This window comes from Nerophis lumbriciformis, linkage group LG04 (assembly GCF_033978685.3).
Source record: "Nerophis lumbriciformis linkage group LG04, RoL_Nlum_v2.1, whole genome shotgun sequence".
Taxonomy (NCBI): Eukaryota; Metazoa; Chordata; class Actinopteri; order Syngnathiformes; family Syngnathidae; genus Nerophis; species Nerophis lumbriciformis.
This window is the reverse complement of record NC_084551.2, coordinates 6,689,424-6,704,838: the sequence shown is the minus strand read 5'-3', so window position 1 is coordinate 6,704,838 and position 15,415 is coordinate 6,689,424. Positions and strand designations below refer to the sequence as shown.

The 15,415-nt window shown below is 40.4% G+C and overlaps 1 protein-coding gene across 1 annotated transcript in view; it reads left to right on the top strand.

Annotated features, from left to right (window-relative positions):
• Positions 1–15,415, top strand: part of clcn1b (chloride channel, voltage-sensitive 1b) — a 110,385-nt gene that overhangs the window by 41,016 nt on the left and 53,954 nt on the right. Inside the window, exons 2-5 of the mRNA XM_072912953.1 lie at positions 7,268–7,493; positions 12,002–12,133; positions 12,242–12,370; positions 12,446–12,579. Coding sequence (XP_072769054.1) covers positions 7,268–7,493; positions 12,002–12,133; positions 12,242–12,370; positions 12,446–12,579 — 621 coding nt within the window. The remainder of the gene's footprint in view (positions 1–7,267; positions 7,494–12,001; positions 12,134–12,241; positions 12,371–12,445; positions 12,580–15,415) is intronic.

Below are 15,415 nucleotides of genomic sequence, written 5' to 3'. Positions count from 1 at the left end.
CAAGCTAGCAAGCTACGGAGTTTGCCACCAATGTATTTCTTGTAAAGTGTATACAAACGAATATGGAAGCTGGACAAATAAGATGCCAAAAACCAACCACTTTCATGTGGTATTGGACAGAAAGGAGGACTTTTTTTCTCTTCCATTCGAAAATGTGGACGTTATCATCAGTACTGTCTGATTACAATCAATGCAAGTCAGCAGAATCAGGTAATACACCAACTTATATTCTTGTCTTCATGAAAGAAAGGAATCTATATGTGTTAAACATGCATGTATATTCATTAAAACACCTTTAACATGTAAACAAAAACGGCAAAATAAATAAATATAAATTATATACTGTATATATCAATGTATATATATATATATATATATATATATATATATATATATATATATATATATATATATATATATATATATATATGAATGATATGTGTGTGTATGTTACTCATTAGTTACTCGGTACTTGAGTAGTTTTTTCACAACATACTTTTTACTTTTACTCAAGTAAATATTTGGGTGACTACTCCTTACTTTTACTTGAGTATTAAATCTCTAAAGTAACAGTACTCTTACTTGAGTACAAATTCTGGCTACTCTACCCACCTCTGCCAATATGTTTCTACAAGTGTGGACAAACACAGCTTGTTAGCATTAAGCTAAAGACACACAAAACTGCCTGTTCCCAGTAGGGCTTACTAAAAGCACTTTTAAAAAAAAACAGCTAAATTCCAGCATTAAGGTTATGTTTTGGCCAACCTGCTTTTAATTGACTAAAATACTATAATATTGGACTTTTAACAGTTGACAAATGCATGTTTAAGCACAGTAGCGTATAGTTCATTATACTGTACTAACTGAAGGGGGAGTACTCGAGCAAAGAGTCAAGGCAATGCTGCTTTGTATTGACAAGGTGATATAGCAGGCTGATAGTGAGTATTCCTGGATCGATTATAAATGATATCATATGCATTTTTTTCCGGCATTGCTGAGCAAGCTGCTTTTTGCAGTGCACCTTAATTTGAGATCCACTGGTAGTTTCAATCTTCTTTGGGGCCTCTTGGCTGCAAGTGTGCCAGCTTTCCTTTCCCATGTGAACATGAGACGGAGGCCGTTTGATTTAGCATTTTGCAGTTCTGCGTGGTGGTGGGATGCATGCAACTTGTTTGCTTTAGGTTCCAATCCAAAGAAAGGATCCCTGCGCCTGCGCCTAGATGTGCTGTATTTCACAGCTTCTGTGCTCTTTAACGGGTGCAACGCCATCGTGACCGCATCCCGAGGTGTCATGGTGCGTGTGTGTGTGTGTGTGTGTGTTTGCACATGTGACTGGGGTTTGTAGGTGTAAAGTAGTCGAAGGGGAAGATGTGGAATGTCCTCTTCCAGGATCTCCTCGTGTGGCCCGTGTCCAGAGACTTCTCTCAGGGAGGGGTTTTTTCCGATCTCTATGCCCGTTTTGTCTATTTTTGTCTGCCTGAGTATTCAGGTTGATGTGTGTGTGTATATATCCCTTACACACACACACACACACACACACACACACGTTATCCTTACTTCCAGACTCTACATACACCACATGGACAAATGTATTGGGACACCCGGCCATTTTTTGTCTAATTGTGAGGTCAGAGGTCACTGATGAGCAGCCCTTTGAGATACTTGTGATTAAGGGCTATATAAATAAACTTTGATTGATTGATTGACACAATATCTGTTCTAGTTTGTCCCAAAATGTATTTGTTCGGGTTCCTCTGCACCAGTGGTGTCAAAGTCAAGGCCCGCGGGCCAGCTCCGGCTGAATTATGTGTGGCTGATGATATTTGATTAGACTTAGACTTAGACTTATACTTCCTTTTTATTGTCATTCAAATTTGAACTTTACAGCACAGATAAGAACAAAATTTCGTTACATAAGCTCATGGTAGTGCAGGATAAAAAAGCAATAAGGTGCATATATAAATAAATAAATATAAATAATATATAATATATATGTCCATCCATCCATCCATCTTCTTCCGCTTATCCGAGGTCGGGTCGCGGGGGCAGCAGCCCAAGCAGGGAAGCCCAGACTTCCCTCTCCCCAGCCACTTCGTCCAGCTCCTCCCGGGGGATCCCGAGGCGTTCCCAGGCCAGCCGGGAGACATAGTCTTCCCAACGTGTCCTGGGTCTTCCCCGTGGCCTCCTACCGGTCGGACGTGCCCTAAACACCTCCCGAGGGAGGCGTTCGGGTGGCATCCTGACCAGATGCCCGAACCACCTCATCTGGCTCCTCTCGATGTGGAGGAGCAGCGGCTTTACTTTGAGCTCCCCCCGGATGGCAGAGCTTCTCACCCTATCTCTAAGGGAGAGCCCCGCCACCCGGCGGAGGAAACTCATTTCGGCCGCTTGTACCCGTGATATTGTCCTTTCGGTAATAACCCAAAGCTCATGACCATAGGTGAGGATGGGAACGTAGATCGACCGGTAAATTGAGAGCTTTGCCTTCCGGCTCAGCTCCTTCTTCACCACAACGGATCGATACAGCGTTCGCATTACTGAAGACGCCGCACCGATCCGCCTGTCGATCTCACGATCCACTCTTCCCTCACTCGTGAACAAGACTCCGAGGTACTTGAACTCCTCCACTTGGGGCAGGGTCTTCTCCCCAACCCGAAGATGGCATTCCACCCTTTTCCGGGCGAGAACCATGGACTCGGACCTGGAGGTGCTGATAATATATATGTATATAAGATAATATATATAATAATATATATGTATATAAGATAAATAAATATATGTATATATATATATATATATATATATATATATATATATATATATATATATATATATATATATATATATATATATATATATATATATATATATATAAATAAATGGATTACTGTACAGATAAATATATTGCACTTTTTCACATGTGTCCACGTTTATGGATGTATGTTATATTGTCTTTTTTATTCCAGCGAGTTAATCCATTTTGGGGGGAGTTGAGCGGATAATTTAATTATGATGCGTTCAAGAGTCTTACGGCTTGTGGGAAGAAGCTGTTACAGAACCTGGAGGTTCTGCTTCGGAGGCTGCGGAACCTCTTTCTAGAGTCCAGCAGTGAAAACAGTCCTTGGTGTGGGTGGGAGGAGTCTTTGCAGATTTTCTAAGCCCTGGTCAGGCAGCGGCTTTTTGCAATCTCCTGAATAGGAGGAAGAGGAGTCCTGATGATCTTTTCCGCCGTCCTCACCACTCTCTGGAGAGACTTTCAGTCTGAGGCATTGCAGGCTGCAGTCCAGACAGAGATGCTGTTGGTCAGCAGGCTTTCTATAGTGCCTCTGTAGAACGTGGTGAGAATGGGGGTAGAGAGCTGTGCTCTTTTCATCCCACGCAAAAAGTGCATGCGCTGCTGAGCTCTTTTTACAAGAGCTCCGGTGTGTAGGGACCAGGTTATATTGTCAGTTATCTGCACCCCCAGGAACTTGGTGCTGCTTACTATCTCCACCGCTGTGCCGTTGATGTAGACTGGAGCGTGGCTGGACTGGAGCTTCCTGAAGTCAACGATGATCTCCTCGGTCTTGTTGACATTCAGGACCAGGTTGTTGGTTCTGCACCAGTCAACCAGATGTTTCACCTCCTCCCTGTAGTCCATGTCGTTGTTGTCACGGATGAGGCCCACTACTGTCGTGTCGTCTGCATACTTCACAATGTGGTTAGTAGTGGACCTGGCGCAGCAGTCATGAGTCATCAACGTGAACAGCAGCGGACTGAGGACGCAGCCCTGGGGGGGAGCCGGTGCTCAGGGAGATGGTACTGGAGGTGTTGTTGCCCACTCTCACAGATTGGGGTCTGTCTGTGAGGAAGTCAAGCAGCCAGTTGCAAAGGGGGGTACTGATTAGTATTAGAACCGGCCCGCAGGCCACAGTCGCCTGCTGCTGTTTTGCACGCACCAATACTCCATCAGTGTTGGCGCTAGGAATTTTCAAAATGGGGTCCCAGGGACCCCATCAAGTCATAAAAATGGGGTCCCATAGTAAATCTTTGGGGTCCCACTTTTTTGTAACCGTTTTGAAAACAAATGATAAATGTATGTATTATCCTGTTATGTCTCACGTTCTGTATTGTGGTTTGGAAAAAGGTTGTCATAAACATTACCGGTACTTAATTCATTTTAAAAAAAAAAAATACAAAAGAAAGCAAATTTTTATGTATATGTACATTTATTCAGTTATAAAAATTAATTCACTTTCTTCTTTCCTTCATTGATCTAAACTTTACCGCTGCCGGTATTTATTTCTATATTTTTATTGTAATATTTTCAGAATGTATTTGTTCTATTTTTGGCCAAAGTAAGACAAAGAAAACAATCTGAAGTTGTCTTTAGTTTTTAGTTTTAATGCCATGATTTTAATAGTGAGGCAGATTTTCCTCCATGCGGCCCCTGAGCTAAAAATGAGTTTGATACCCTTGGTCTACACCAACAGTGTTTTTTTTAACCATAAGGCACGGTCCCACTGTTGAGCAGTCAAAAAATATCAGTTTCTAAGCTGTGGTCCGTATGGGCCGCAGCGGTACTCAGTGGTAATACACTTTTCTACCACTTGTGGCAGTAATGTCAGTCTCAAACAAACAGAAGAAGTCTGGAGCTAAAGTCATAGAGAGGTTTCTTAAGCACAAAAATTATGACTAAAGTGGTGAAGATGTATTTTCATTTGAACTTCAATTTTATTGACAGTTTATTTAAGACACATGTATATCATTATTATTTCTAATTCATTTAGTTAGAATGTACTTATTTATTTATATTATTGTGTTTTTCATCAGTGTTCGAGTCACTTCTTTTGCAGTATATTTGATTGGTATTTATTTTTGTAATCAGCCTGACCTGAGCCTTGATAATAATCTTTGGAATTAAAACATGCTTTTCATATCAATTGACAATATCTATCCTGTTAAACTTTAAGTGGTTTAGATATAATGTTACGATCCGCTGCCTGGATCATAGTTTGTTTATGTTTGAGTCACATGTGTTTTCAGCACCTTGAGTTTCGTTTGTTTCTGTTGCCATGACGGCAGATTGTATACACCTGCCTCTGGTTAGTGTCCGGGACGCGCACCTGTTGCCCGGGCGCTAATCAGAGGGCTATTTAGTCTTTGGCCTGGCCTCACTCGGTCTGGCTTCCTAGTTTGTTCCCACACAACTGATGACGACGTTTATTTCATGTTCTTTAGCTGCTAGTTTTCACGCTAGGCTATTTTGGTTTGCTAGCTCTCACGCTAGCCCTTTTGTTTTGCCTTTTGTGCTACGTGCATGTCTTTTTGTTTATTCATCGTATGATTTATATGTTAAATAAATCATACTCCTACCTGCAAGCTGTGTCCGAAGCCGCCTGCATCCCTGGGAGAACCACACCCGCATCACGATGCGACCACATCGTTACATATAATTATTGAACACAATGAAGAATCAAGAGTAAGATTACTAATTCAGAGTTAATATTTGAGTGGGCCCCAGGTCCCTCTGTTGTGCAAAAGTTGGGCCCCGAGGTCAAAATGGTTAAGAACATTAATTATATATATTACTACAAATTATATATAATTACTAGAAAAGCAAAAAAAAAATGCCGGTGTCGTGGTGGAGCGTAGTCGCGGTTGTTGGCGTGATCCCAGGATGCAGAGAAGGCAGGCGGTGGGCAAGCAGAAGGTCCCTTTATTAGACACCGAGCAAAGACATGGTGAGCAGTCAACCATAGATGAAAATGGAAAAGATAGCAAGAACCAGGATTAAAAATGCAAAACATGAACTACACTACTAAGGTGTGCACTAGTGATGCGCGGTTTGCGGGCACAACCGCGGAGTTTGCGGATTATCCGCGGATCGGGCGGATGAAATTTTAAAAAATTAGATTTTATCCGTGGGTCGGGTCGGGTCGGGTCGGGCGGTTGAAATAAAAAAAAATTAGATTTTAAATAGATTCAGGCGGGTGGCAGTTAAACCAATTCGGAAATATATATACATAGTTAAATGTTGTTACCCACATACGAAAAACGAGCAGGCACCTGCTGCATATGCCACAACAGAAGAAAAAAAAAAAAGAGATGGAGAAGGCCCCCGACGCCTCGCCGGGGTCCGGGACCGAGGCCCCTTCCCCCGAGAGGGCCCCACCGGGAGCCGTAGCTGAGGCGATCCGCGAGAAGGGCCCGACGCACGTCCAGGGTCACCACCGCGCCCACCGCACCGACACCCCGCCTCGTCCGCCTTCGCCGCGGCCGGCGTCACGCGCAGCAGGTAAGCAGTTTACCTGCCCGCCACCCCTGTTGCCGGGGGCGCGTAACAGGGGTCACTCCGCGCGCAGTGCGCTCACGAAAGGGGTGGGGCTCACCCTGGTTGATATAGACAGCAGGACGGTGGCCATGGACGTCGGAACCCGCTAAGGAGTGTGTAACAACCCACCCGCCGAATCAACTAGCCCTGAAAATGGATGGCGCTGGAGCGTTGGGCCCATACCCGGCCGTCGCCGGCAGCGAGACGCGCTTGGAGGTGCGCTCAGCGCGGCTCCCATATGATTGCGCACTGGTGTGCGTCTGGGTCGTGACAGCGTGGCACGCGAATGTCTGTGCTGCATTGGATCAGTCTCCTTTCTTTAACAGGCAAAAGCTTTATAACCTCACTAATGCCTTGCATCGTCTATATTAGATATATAACAACGGGCGGATGGCGGGCGGGTGCGGTTCTGATCAAATGTTACATCGGGTGGATGGCGGATGGTTGACGACTTTCTGATGCGGTTGCGGATGAAATAATTGCCTATCCGCGCATCTCTAGTGTGCACTCAACAATGCGCCAGCTCTGTCTGAGAAATGGCGTTGGCAAATATACCCCGCTAAAGAGTGATTGTCCACTGGTGAAGCTCCTCATCACCAAACAGGAGACAGGTGTGTTATTCAGCGCTCCAGACTGGCTGTGACGTGGTTGGCGAAACACGCGGGAAGTGGAAAAAACAGGGCGGAAGGAGCACTGACACAGAAACAAACACAGGGAAGTAATATACTAAGTCTGACCTGTCATGACAGCTGCCTCCTATTTATTAGCTCCACAAGATAGCAGTGACTACATTGTAACAGGGACTGACTTTCTCATGCATTCCACATCATTCCTGTTGTGTACAGTATAATTACTTTCACATTTTGGAAATGACAGACTCTCTAGTGAGGTAAGTAAACGCCCCTTGCTATAATTACAGCTTTGACAGTGTCTATCTGTGTATTTTGCCCACAGCTGTACGGGGAGTACAGGGAGCAGCTGGGGAACTTTGCCCGACGGGAGGCGGCCCGCTTGCTGACAGAGAGACAATGGCGGAGACAGGCCGGAGAGAACAACGCCGCAACACGCAAAGGATCCGGGCGGCGGACTCATCATCATCAGCATCATCCCGTCTCCTTGGAGTCACATCCCAGTCACGCCTCATCCACCAAGAAGCCACGCCCCTACTCCAAATGTCAAGGTGCGTTGCTGAAATGCCATCAGCTCTTGTTTTGGCGGGCATGACTTGTGAAGGTGTACCTGATGTTGTGGCTGGTGCACGGCATGACATGCTGTTTAAAGGAGCTCTGCATCATTTTTTCTAGTATGACGACGCATTCGTTATACTTTTCTCCCCTTGCAGAAACAATAAAACAAATTATTCCCCACAGAAGTCGCCACTCAGCTGTCATTTACTGCTAATTCTCTTTTTATTGTTCTTTCCACAGGCAGACTTTATTTTTTCAGAAGAGACTATAATTTGTATTCCAGGTGGAAGTAAATTGATGGATGGAATGATTCTGACCACTTATTTGATCAACATCCTTGTTTTGTAGCCTTTTATTGGGCCCACCATATTTGGTGGTTGAATTTGAAATACAGGCCAAACATGTGATTTATCTCAGCCAATCAGTGACAGAATAATTGTTACTATTAATATGTCAAAAATTGCTTGAGTAAAAATATGTTTAAAAAAAAGAAAAATGACATAATAGTACAATAATAATATTAAAACATATTTTATTTGTAATGGCAGATACTATAATTCCATAATTGCTAGGGGGAATACAAACAACAAAGTCATTAATTCAATCTTATTTTTGTTAAATGTTGAGTAGATTTTACATTATAGACAGTATTCGTAATAAAATAATGCAGTAATAATAAAAAATGTTGCATATTATTTTACCTTAGATTTTAGAAAACAAAACATGTTCTTGATTTACTGTGGTAGAAAGTAATTTATATTTTTGATCATTATGCAATAATGTTGTTTTTTTTATATAATGCTGTAATAATAATACTTTAACACAATTTTAGAAATAGTTTAATATTTCTATGTCCTTGATCTACTGTGGTGGAAACTATGAATAAATTAAATCCTTCCTTAATTCAGGTACTTTAATTAAATATTCACATAAAGTTTTATCATTCAATTATTCAGCATTATTATAGATCAGAACTGGGCAAATATTTTGACTCGGGGGGGCCACATTGAGAGAAGAAAATGTGTCTGGGGGCCAATGTGTATGTGTGTATAAATTATACATACACATTTAGCTGTAAAAATCTGCTGTACAGTATCAGGAACACTGATACCAAAAGTCACAATGTCCTCAAAATAACGGAATGGAATTTTACAGTTTTTTACTGAATGGGACACCCAAAATGTACATTAAAATAAAGAAAGTGGGATTTACAATATTAACTATGAACAATAAAACACTGAATATTAACAACATATGAACATCGCTCCTGTAACAAACAGCAAAATATGAATGCAAAGGGTAAGAAACACCTACAATATGATATATTATCACGTCAAAATCTGCTTCCGCATCTGTTCCTGACACGTGCGTTTCGAGCTGGCTGCTCTGAAAACAAACCCCGCCCACTCGGGTTTGTTCCTCGCCTGAGCTACTGTGACGTAGATTCCCGTAATAACTCGTATAACACCCAAAAGCGCGGATTTCGACCATTGAAATACTTTCTATAGTTCAAGACTTACGGTCATTTAAAAACAGCACTGCACATCATAATGGCGGCGACAGTTTTGATGGTAAAGGTCTAAAAACGTTATGTAGAGCAGTGGTCCCCAACCGTGGACCGATTGGTACTGGGCCGCACAACGTTGTTGCCCTCGGGTTAACTGGGTATAACACATGGCACACGGACAAAGCTTAACCTATTGTTACTATAACAATCTACAAGGTTAATGTAGGTTGCTTCTCTTTCTCCCCCTCCATTTTTCTGCATTCTTTCGTATCTCAAGTTATCATTACGCATATGTATTGTTGCATTTGAACAACTGTATTGTTGATAATAAAGGTAAAGTATTGGTATTGTTCATTATCAATAGCGCTATTTCTATTGGTATTTGAATTGCTCCATTTGTAGTGTAATAATGCTCATTGTCATTTCTGTATTATTTTTTTATTTTCGCTAACTGCTTATTTGCTATTACTTTTACCATCATATTTGTCGTATTTGCTGATGTTGCTCTATTGTTGTTGTTGTTTGCTGTTGTTGTTTTTGTCTCTCTGTCTAATCCCCCTCTTGTCCCCACAATTTTCCCCCTCTGTCTTCTTTTTTTTTCTCTTTCTATCCCCCCCTGCTCCGGCCCGGCTGCACTAAATGATAATATAAATACATTTAATAAAGTCAAATACAAATAAGGCAACAAGAGAAGTATCCTACACTTCTCTTTTGTAAAGTAAATCTGAACAGCCGACATGGGCATCTACATCAACTATATGATTTGCCTGAGAAGCTGGACAGGACAAAGAAAAATAAAATAAAATAAAATAAAAATAAATAAAAAAATTTAAAAAAAAACAACCTTTTTTTTATTTTTTATTAAATCAACATAAAAAACACAATATATACACTATATATCAATATAGATCAATACAGACTGCAGGGATACAGTCCGTAAGTACACATGATTGTATTTCTTTATGACAAAAAAATATATATATATACCCGGTGTTGGGTTAGTTACTGAAAACCAGTAACTAGTTACAGTTACTAGTTACTTTATTTCAAAAGTAACTCAGTTACTAACTCAGTTACTTACACCAAAAAGTAATGCGTTACTGTGAAAAGTAACTATTTAGTTATTTCTTTTTTTCTTCTTTTTTTTTTAAAGCTCCCATTAATGCCCTTTTTGCCTTCATTTCAGTACTGTTATTGCACTGGAGAATAATACAATCTGTTGATCAACTTGACATGCTTTTTTATTTTCCTTTTAACATAATTAATGAAAAACAGTGCAACATAAAAAGGCATTCCTCCTTTCTTTAAACTTGGACCAATGACCATGAATAAAAAACAAGTTTAAGTGCAACATAAGAAGAAACATCATATTCCTTGAAACATAGGTAGTGAAATAAAGGCTGACATCTGGAGTGATGCTGCTGTCTTCCACACTTGGAGCCATGGATTGTAGAATCCTTGTTTTCAGTCGCAGGATCATTGACACAGATGGTGAAGTTTCAGTGCTCAGTAGAGATGGAACACTTTTGAGGGGTTTAAGCACCTGGAGGACCTCATCTGCCACTCTCACATCATCATCAGACAGGGTGACATTTGTCTTCAGGGTGTTGTGGGTCAATGCAGAGTATATAGCTGCCTGCTGCTCCAACATATCATAAGTGGAGTTCCACCTCGTTGGGACATCATGTATGAGCAGGCACCTTTAGCATTTCTTGCTTTGTCTTAAGCACATGAGCAGCTGTTGTGCTTGGGTGGAAGTAGGAAACCTTCCTGATCCTCCCAAAGAGGCGCTCCATCCTATTGACTGAGATTCCCTTCTGTGATGCCAAATTCACTACATGTGCAAAGCACCTATCTGTGGTCCCAGTACTGCCTCATTCTCTGTAATTATTTGATTTTTGGCATTATCACGTGTGACTGGGATATCTTTATCTTCCATTCCTCCACTGCTTGTGTCAGTACCTGCGCAAGGTGACTCTCGTAGAGGGGGCGTGTCTTCTCATCTCCCAGTCTGCTGTGATGAAGTGAGCGCTTATAGTTCCGCTGGACGTCCACCCGTCTGTCATGAGCGCAACAGATGATGCTCGGGATAGTTCATCCACAACTTTTTTCTTCTCCTGCTCATAAAGATCTGGCACAATCTTATTGCTGAAGTGGGTGCGCGACGGGATGTCGTAACGTGGTTCAAGCACGTTCAGCATGTGTTTAAAACCCTCGTTTTGCACAACCGAGTCTGCACTTATAAACACACCGATTCAATGGCGCGGGGCGTTCAAGCTCCTCCGTTACTCCGACTCTCTTTTCTTCTCTTCGGCTTGTGACAGAGGAAGATTCAGAAGAACGACACCGCAGCGCTTCTGTTTCTAGCCGATACTACATCAAAAGTAACGTAAAATAACGCAGTAACGCATCATGTAGTAACGGTAACTAAATTACTGAATAAAAAAAAATAACGCGTTGGATTACTAGTTACCGCCGAAACTAACTACTTTGTAACGCGTTAGTCCCAACACTGTATATACCATACCCCCCCGGGTTTCAAGCGTTGACCGGTCCGCAGCTACAAAAAGGTTGGGGACCACTGATGTAGACCATCCGGCGGGGCGGATTGAAAATCTTAACGCGCCTCCTGTGGCCTGCTGGCCGTATTTTGCCCAGAAATGTTTTAGATATTTAATAAAAATGGACCATTTTTGCCTCCTTTAAAACATGAATCAACAATCAATTCCACAAAAACAATTAAATAAAAAATACTATGTCTGTCCTGTAGTTTTGGTGTATGACTATACTTTCATGATAAGAGAGTGTGTTAAACAAAGAGCATCCATGTATATACAGTACATGTCATTCATGTGCAGCAGTTACTAATGAAGTCTTGCACCCTTTCGTCATCATTATCATCATTCTCATTATCACAATGTCAGCAACTGTTACAATAACTGAGTGTCACTAATCACCTCCTCCGATAAACGGAGTCATTCATTTCCGCTCCAGATTGTTTGGCTCGTGTGCGGCGGTACATCGTGAACAAGTTGGGAGAGGATTGGATCTTTCTGGTCCTCCTGGGCCTGACCATGGCCCTGGTCAGCTGGAGCATGGACTACGCCAGTGCCAAAAGCCTGCAAGGTCTCTCTATCCATTGACAAATGCACATAACCACTGGGCTCTCTTAATTAGAACTTTGCCATTAACATCTGTGGCTGAAGGGAACCTTTTAATGTCTCCTTGTTATAGCCTACAAGTGGATACACGGGGAGCTAAAGGGCAACGTGGCGCTGCAGTACTTGGCCTGGATTAGCTATCCCATGATCCTTGTCACGTTCGCATCGCTTTTCTGCCACCTGGTTTCCCCGCAGGCCATTGGTAAGCCCCTTCTTCTGTCACCTGTAGGTCGCTCTTCACCACATAACAGATGTTTACGTCCATGTTTGGCTGCAGGTTCCGGTATTCCCGAGCTTAAAACCATCCTGAGGGGGGTGGTCTTGAAGGAGTATCTGACCCTGAAGGCCTTCGTGGCTAAGGTCATAGGCCTGACGGCAGGTTTGGGCAGCGGGATGCCGGTGGGCAAAGAGGTAAACAAGCTTTTCATCCTCAATTTCATTACAAGATAAGGGAACAGTTTAACACTTACCCAATTATTTAAGGCTAGGCATTATTTGAATACATTTATTTCATTCACTATGAGAAGAAGAAAAAAATTCAAGTGTTGGTTGTTTTAATTTAAAAAAAGCATATTTTTAATGATTCAATACAGCAGAAATTACACTATTCTTCACATTATTCTATTTGATAGTTGATACCGTTTTGGCAGGGAATGCTATATTTCCTTGATAGACTATGGGGAAAAAATACAATATATATTTTCAAATACATTTTCAATAATATTTGTATTATATGACACCATTAATGATAGTATTTTTCTACAGTTCGTTTGATAGCTAATATTATACAGCAGAGGTGGGTAGTAACGCGCTACATTTACTCCGTTACATCTACTTGAGTAACTTTTGGGATAAATTGTACTTCTAAGAGTAGTTTTAATGCAACATACTTTTACTTTTACTTGAGTATATTTATAGAGAAGAAACGCTACTTTTACGCCGCTACTTTTATCTACATTCAGCTCGCTACTCGCTACTAATTTTTATCGATCTGTTAATGCACGCTTTGTTTGTTTTGGTCTGTCAGACAGACCTTCATAGTGCCTGCGTTTCAACAAATACAGTCACTGGTGACGTTCACTCCGTTCCACCAATCAGATGCAGTCACTGGTGACGTTGGACCAATCAAACAGAGCCAGGCGGTCACATGACCTGACTTAAACAAGTTGAAAAACTTATTGGAGTGTTACCATTTAGTGGTCAATTGTACGGAATATATACTGTACTGTGCAATCTACTAATAAAAGTCTCAATCAATCAATCAAAAGTGTGAAGGAAAAAAGACCCTTTTTTATTTCAACCGTACATTCCGTCAAAAGCCTAAAGACTGACTGCACAGTTCCTGTCTTCACAATAAAAGTGCCGCTCCATCGCGCCTGCGCTTTCAAAACAAGAGTCTCCGAAAGCCAGCGCAAACAAGCTAGCAAGCTACGGAGTTTGCCGCCCATGTATTTCTTGTAAAGTGTATAAAAACGAATATGGAAGCTGGACAAATAAGATGCCGACAACCAACCACTTTCATGTGGTATTAGACAGAAAGGAGGAACTTTTTTTCTCCTCCATTTGAAAACGTGGACGCTATCAGCACTACTGTCTGATTACAATCAATGCAAGTCATCAGAATCAGGTAATACACCAACTTATATTCTTGTCTTCATGAAAGAAAGGAATCTACATGTGTTAAACATGCATGTATATTCATTAAAACACCTTTAACATGTAAACAAAAACGGCAAAATAAATACATATAAATTATATACTGTATATATATATGTGTATATATATATATATATATATATATATATATATATGTGTATGTATATATATTTATATATATATATATATGTGTGTGTGTATATATATATATATATATATATATATATATATATATATATATATATATATATATATATATATATATATATATATATATATATATGATATGTGTGTGTATGTTACTCATCAGTTACTCAGTACTTGAGTAGTTTTTTCACAACATACTTTTTACTTTTACTCAAGTAAATATTTGGGTGACTACTCCTTACTTTTACTTGAGTAATAAATCTCTAAAGTAACAGTACTCTTACTTGAGTACAATTTCTGGCTACTCTACCCACCTCTGTTATACAGTACAGGCCAAAAGTTTGGACACACCTTCTCATTCAATGCGTTTTCTTTATTTTCACGACTATTTACATTGTAGATTGTCACTGAAGGCATCAAAACTATGAATGAACACATGTGGAGTTATGTACTTAACAAAAAAAGGTGAAATAACTGAAAACCTGTTTTATATTCTAGTTTCTTCAAAATAGCCACCCTTTGCTCTGATTACTTCTTTGCACACTCTTGGCATTCTCCAGATGAGCTTCAATCAATCAATCAATCAAAATGTATTTATATAGCCCCTAATCACAAGTGTCTCAAAGGGCTGCATAAGCCACAACGACATCCTCGGCTCAGATCCCACATCAGGGCAAGAAAAAACTCACCCCAATGGGATACAATGAGAAACCTTGAGGGGACCGCAGATGTGGGGACCACCCCCCTTCTGGGCGACCGGTGCAATGAGACGTAGTCACCTGAAATGGTTTTCACTTCACACGTGTCATAGCTCAAGCTCATCAAGAGAATGCCAAGAGTGCGCAAAGCAGCAAAGGGTGGCTATTTTGAAGAAACTAGAATGTAAAACATGTTTTCAGTTATTTCACCTTCTTTTGTTAAGTACATAACTCCACATGTGTTCATTCATAGTTGTGATGCCTTCAGTGACAATCTACAATGTAAATAGTCATGAAAATAAAGAAAACACATTGAATGAGAAGGTGTGTCCAAACTTTTGGCCTGTACTGTATATATGCATAAATATCAAATATTATATTCTGCAATCCAAAATAATATTAGCTATCAGACGAACTGTAGAAAAATACTATCATTAATGGTGTCATATAATACAAATATTATTTAAATTTTTTTTGAAAATATATATTGAAGGTGTGTCCAAACTTTTGGCCTGTACTGTATATATATATATATATATATATATATATATATATATATATATATATATATATATATATATATATATATATATTATTTTTCTTCTAACTTTTTATTCTTGACGGGCTATGGAGAAAATCACATAACATATATGTATATACTATAAATTGAACTATACATTTTCAATTAAACATAAAACAATATTTGTATTATATAATACTACTTCATTACACCGGTATGGACCATA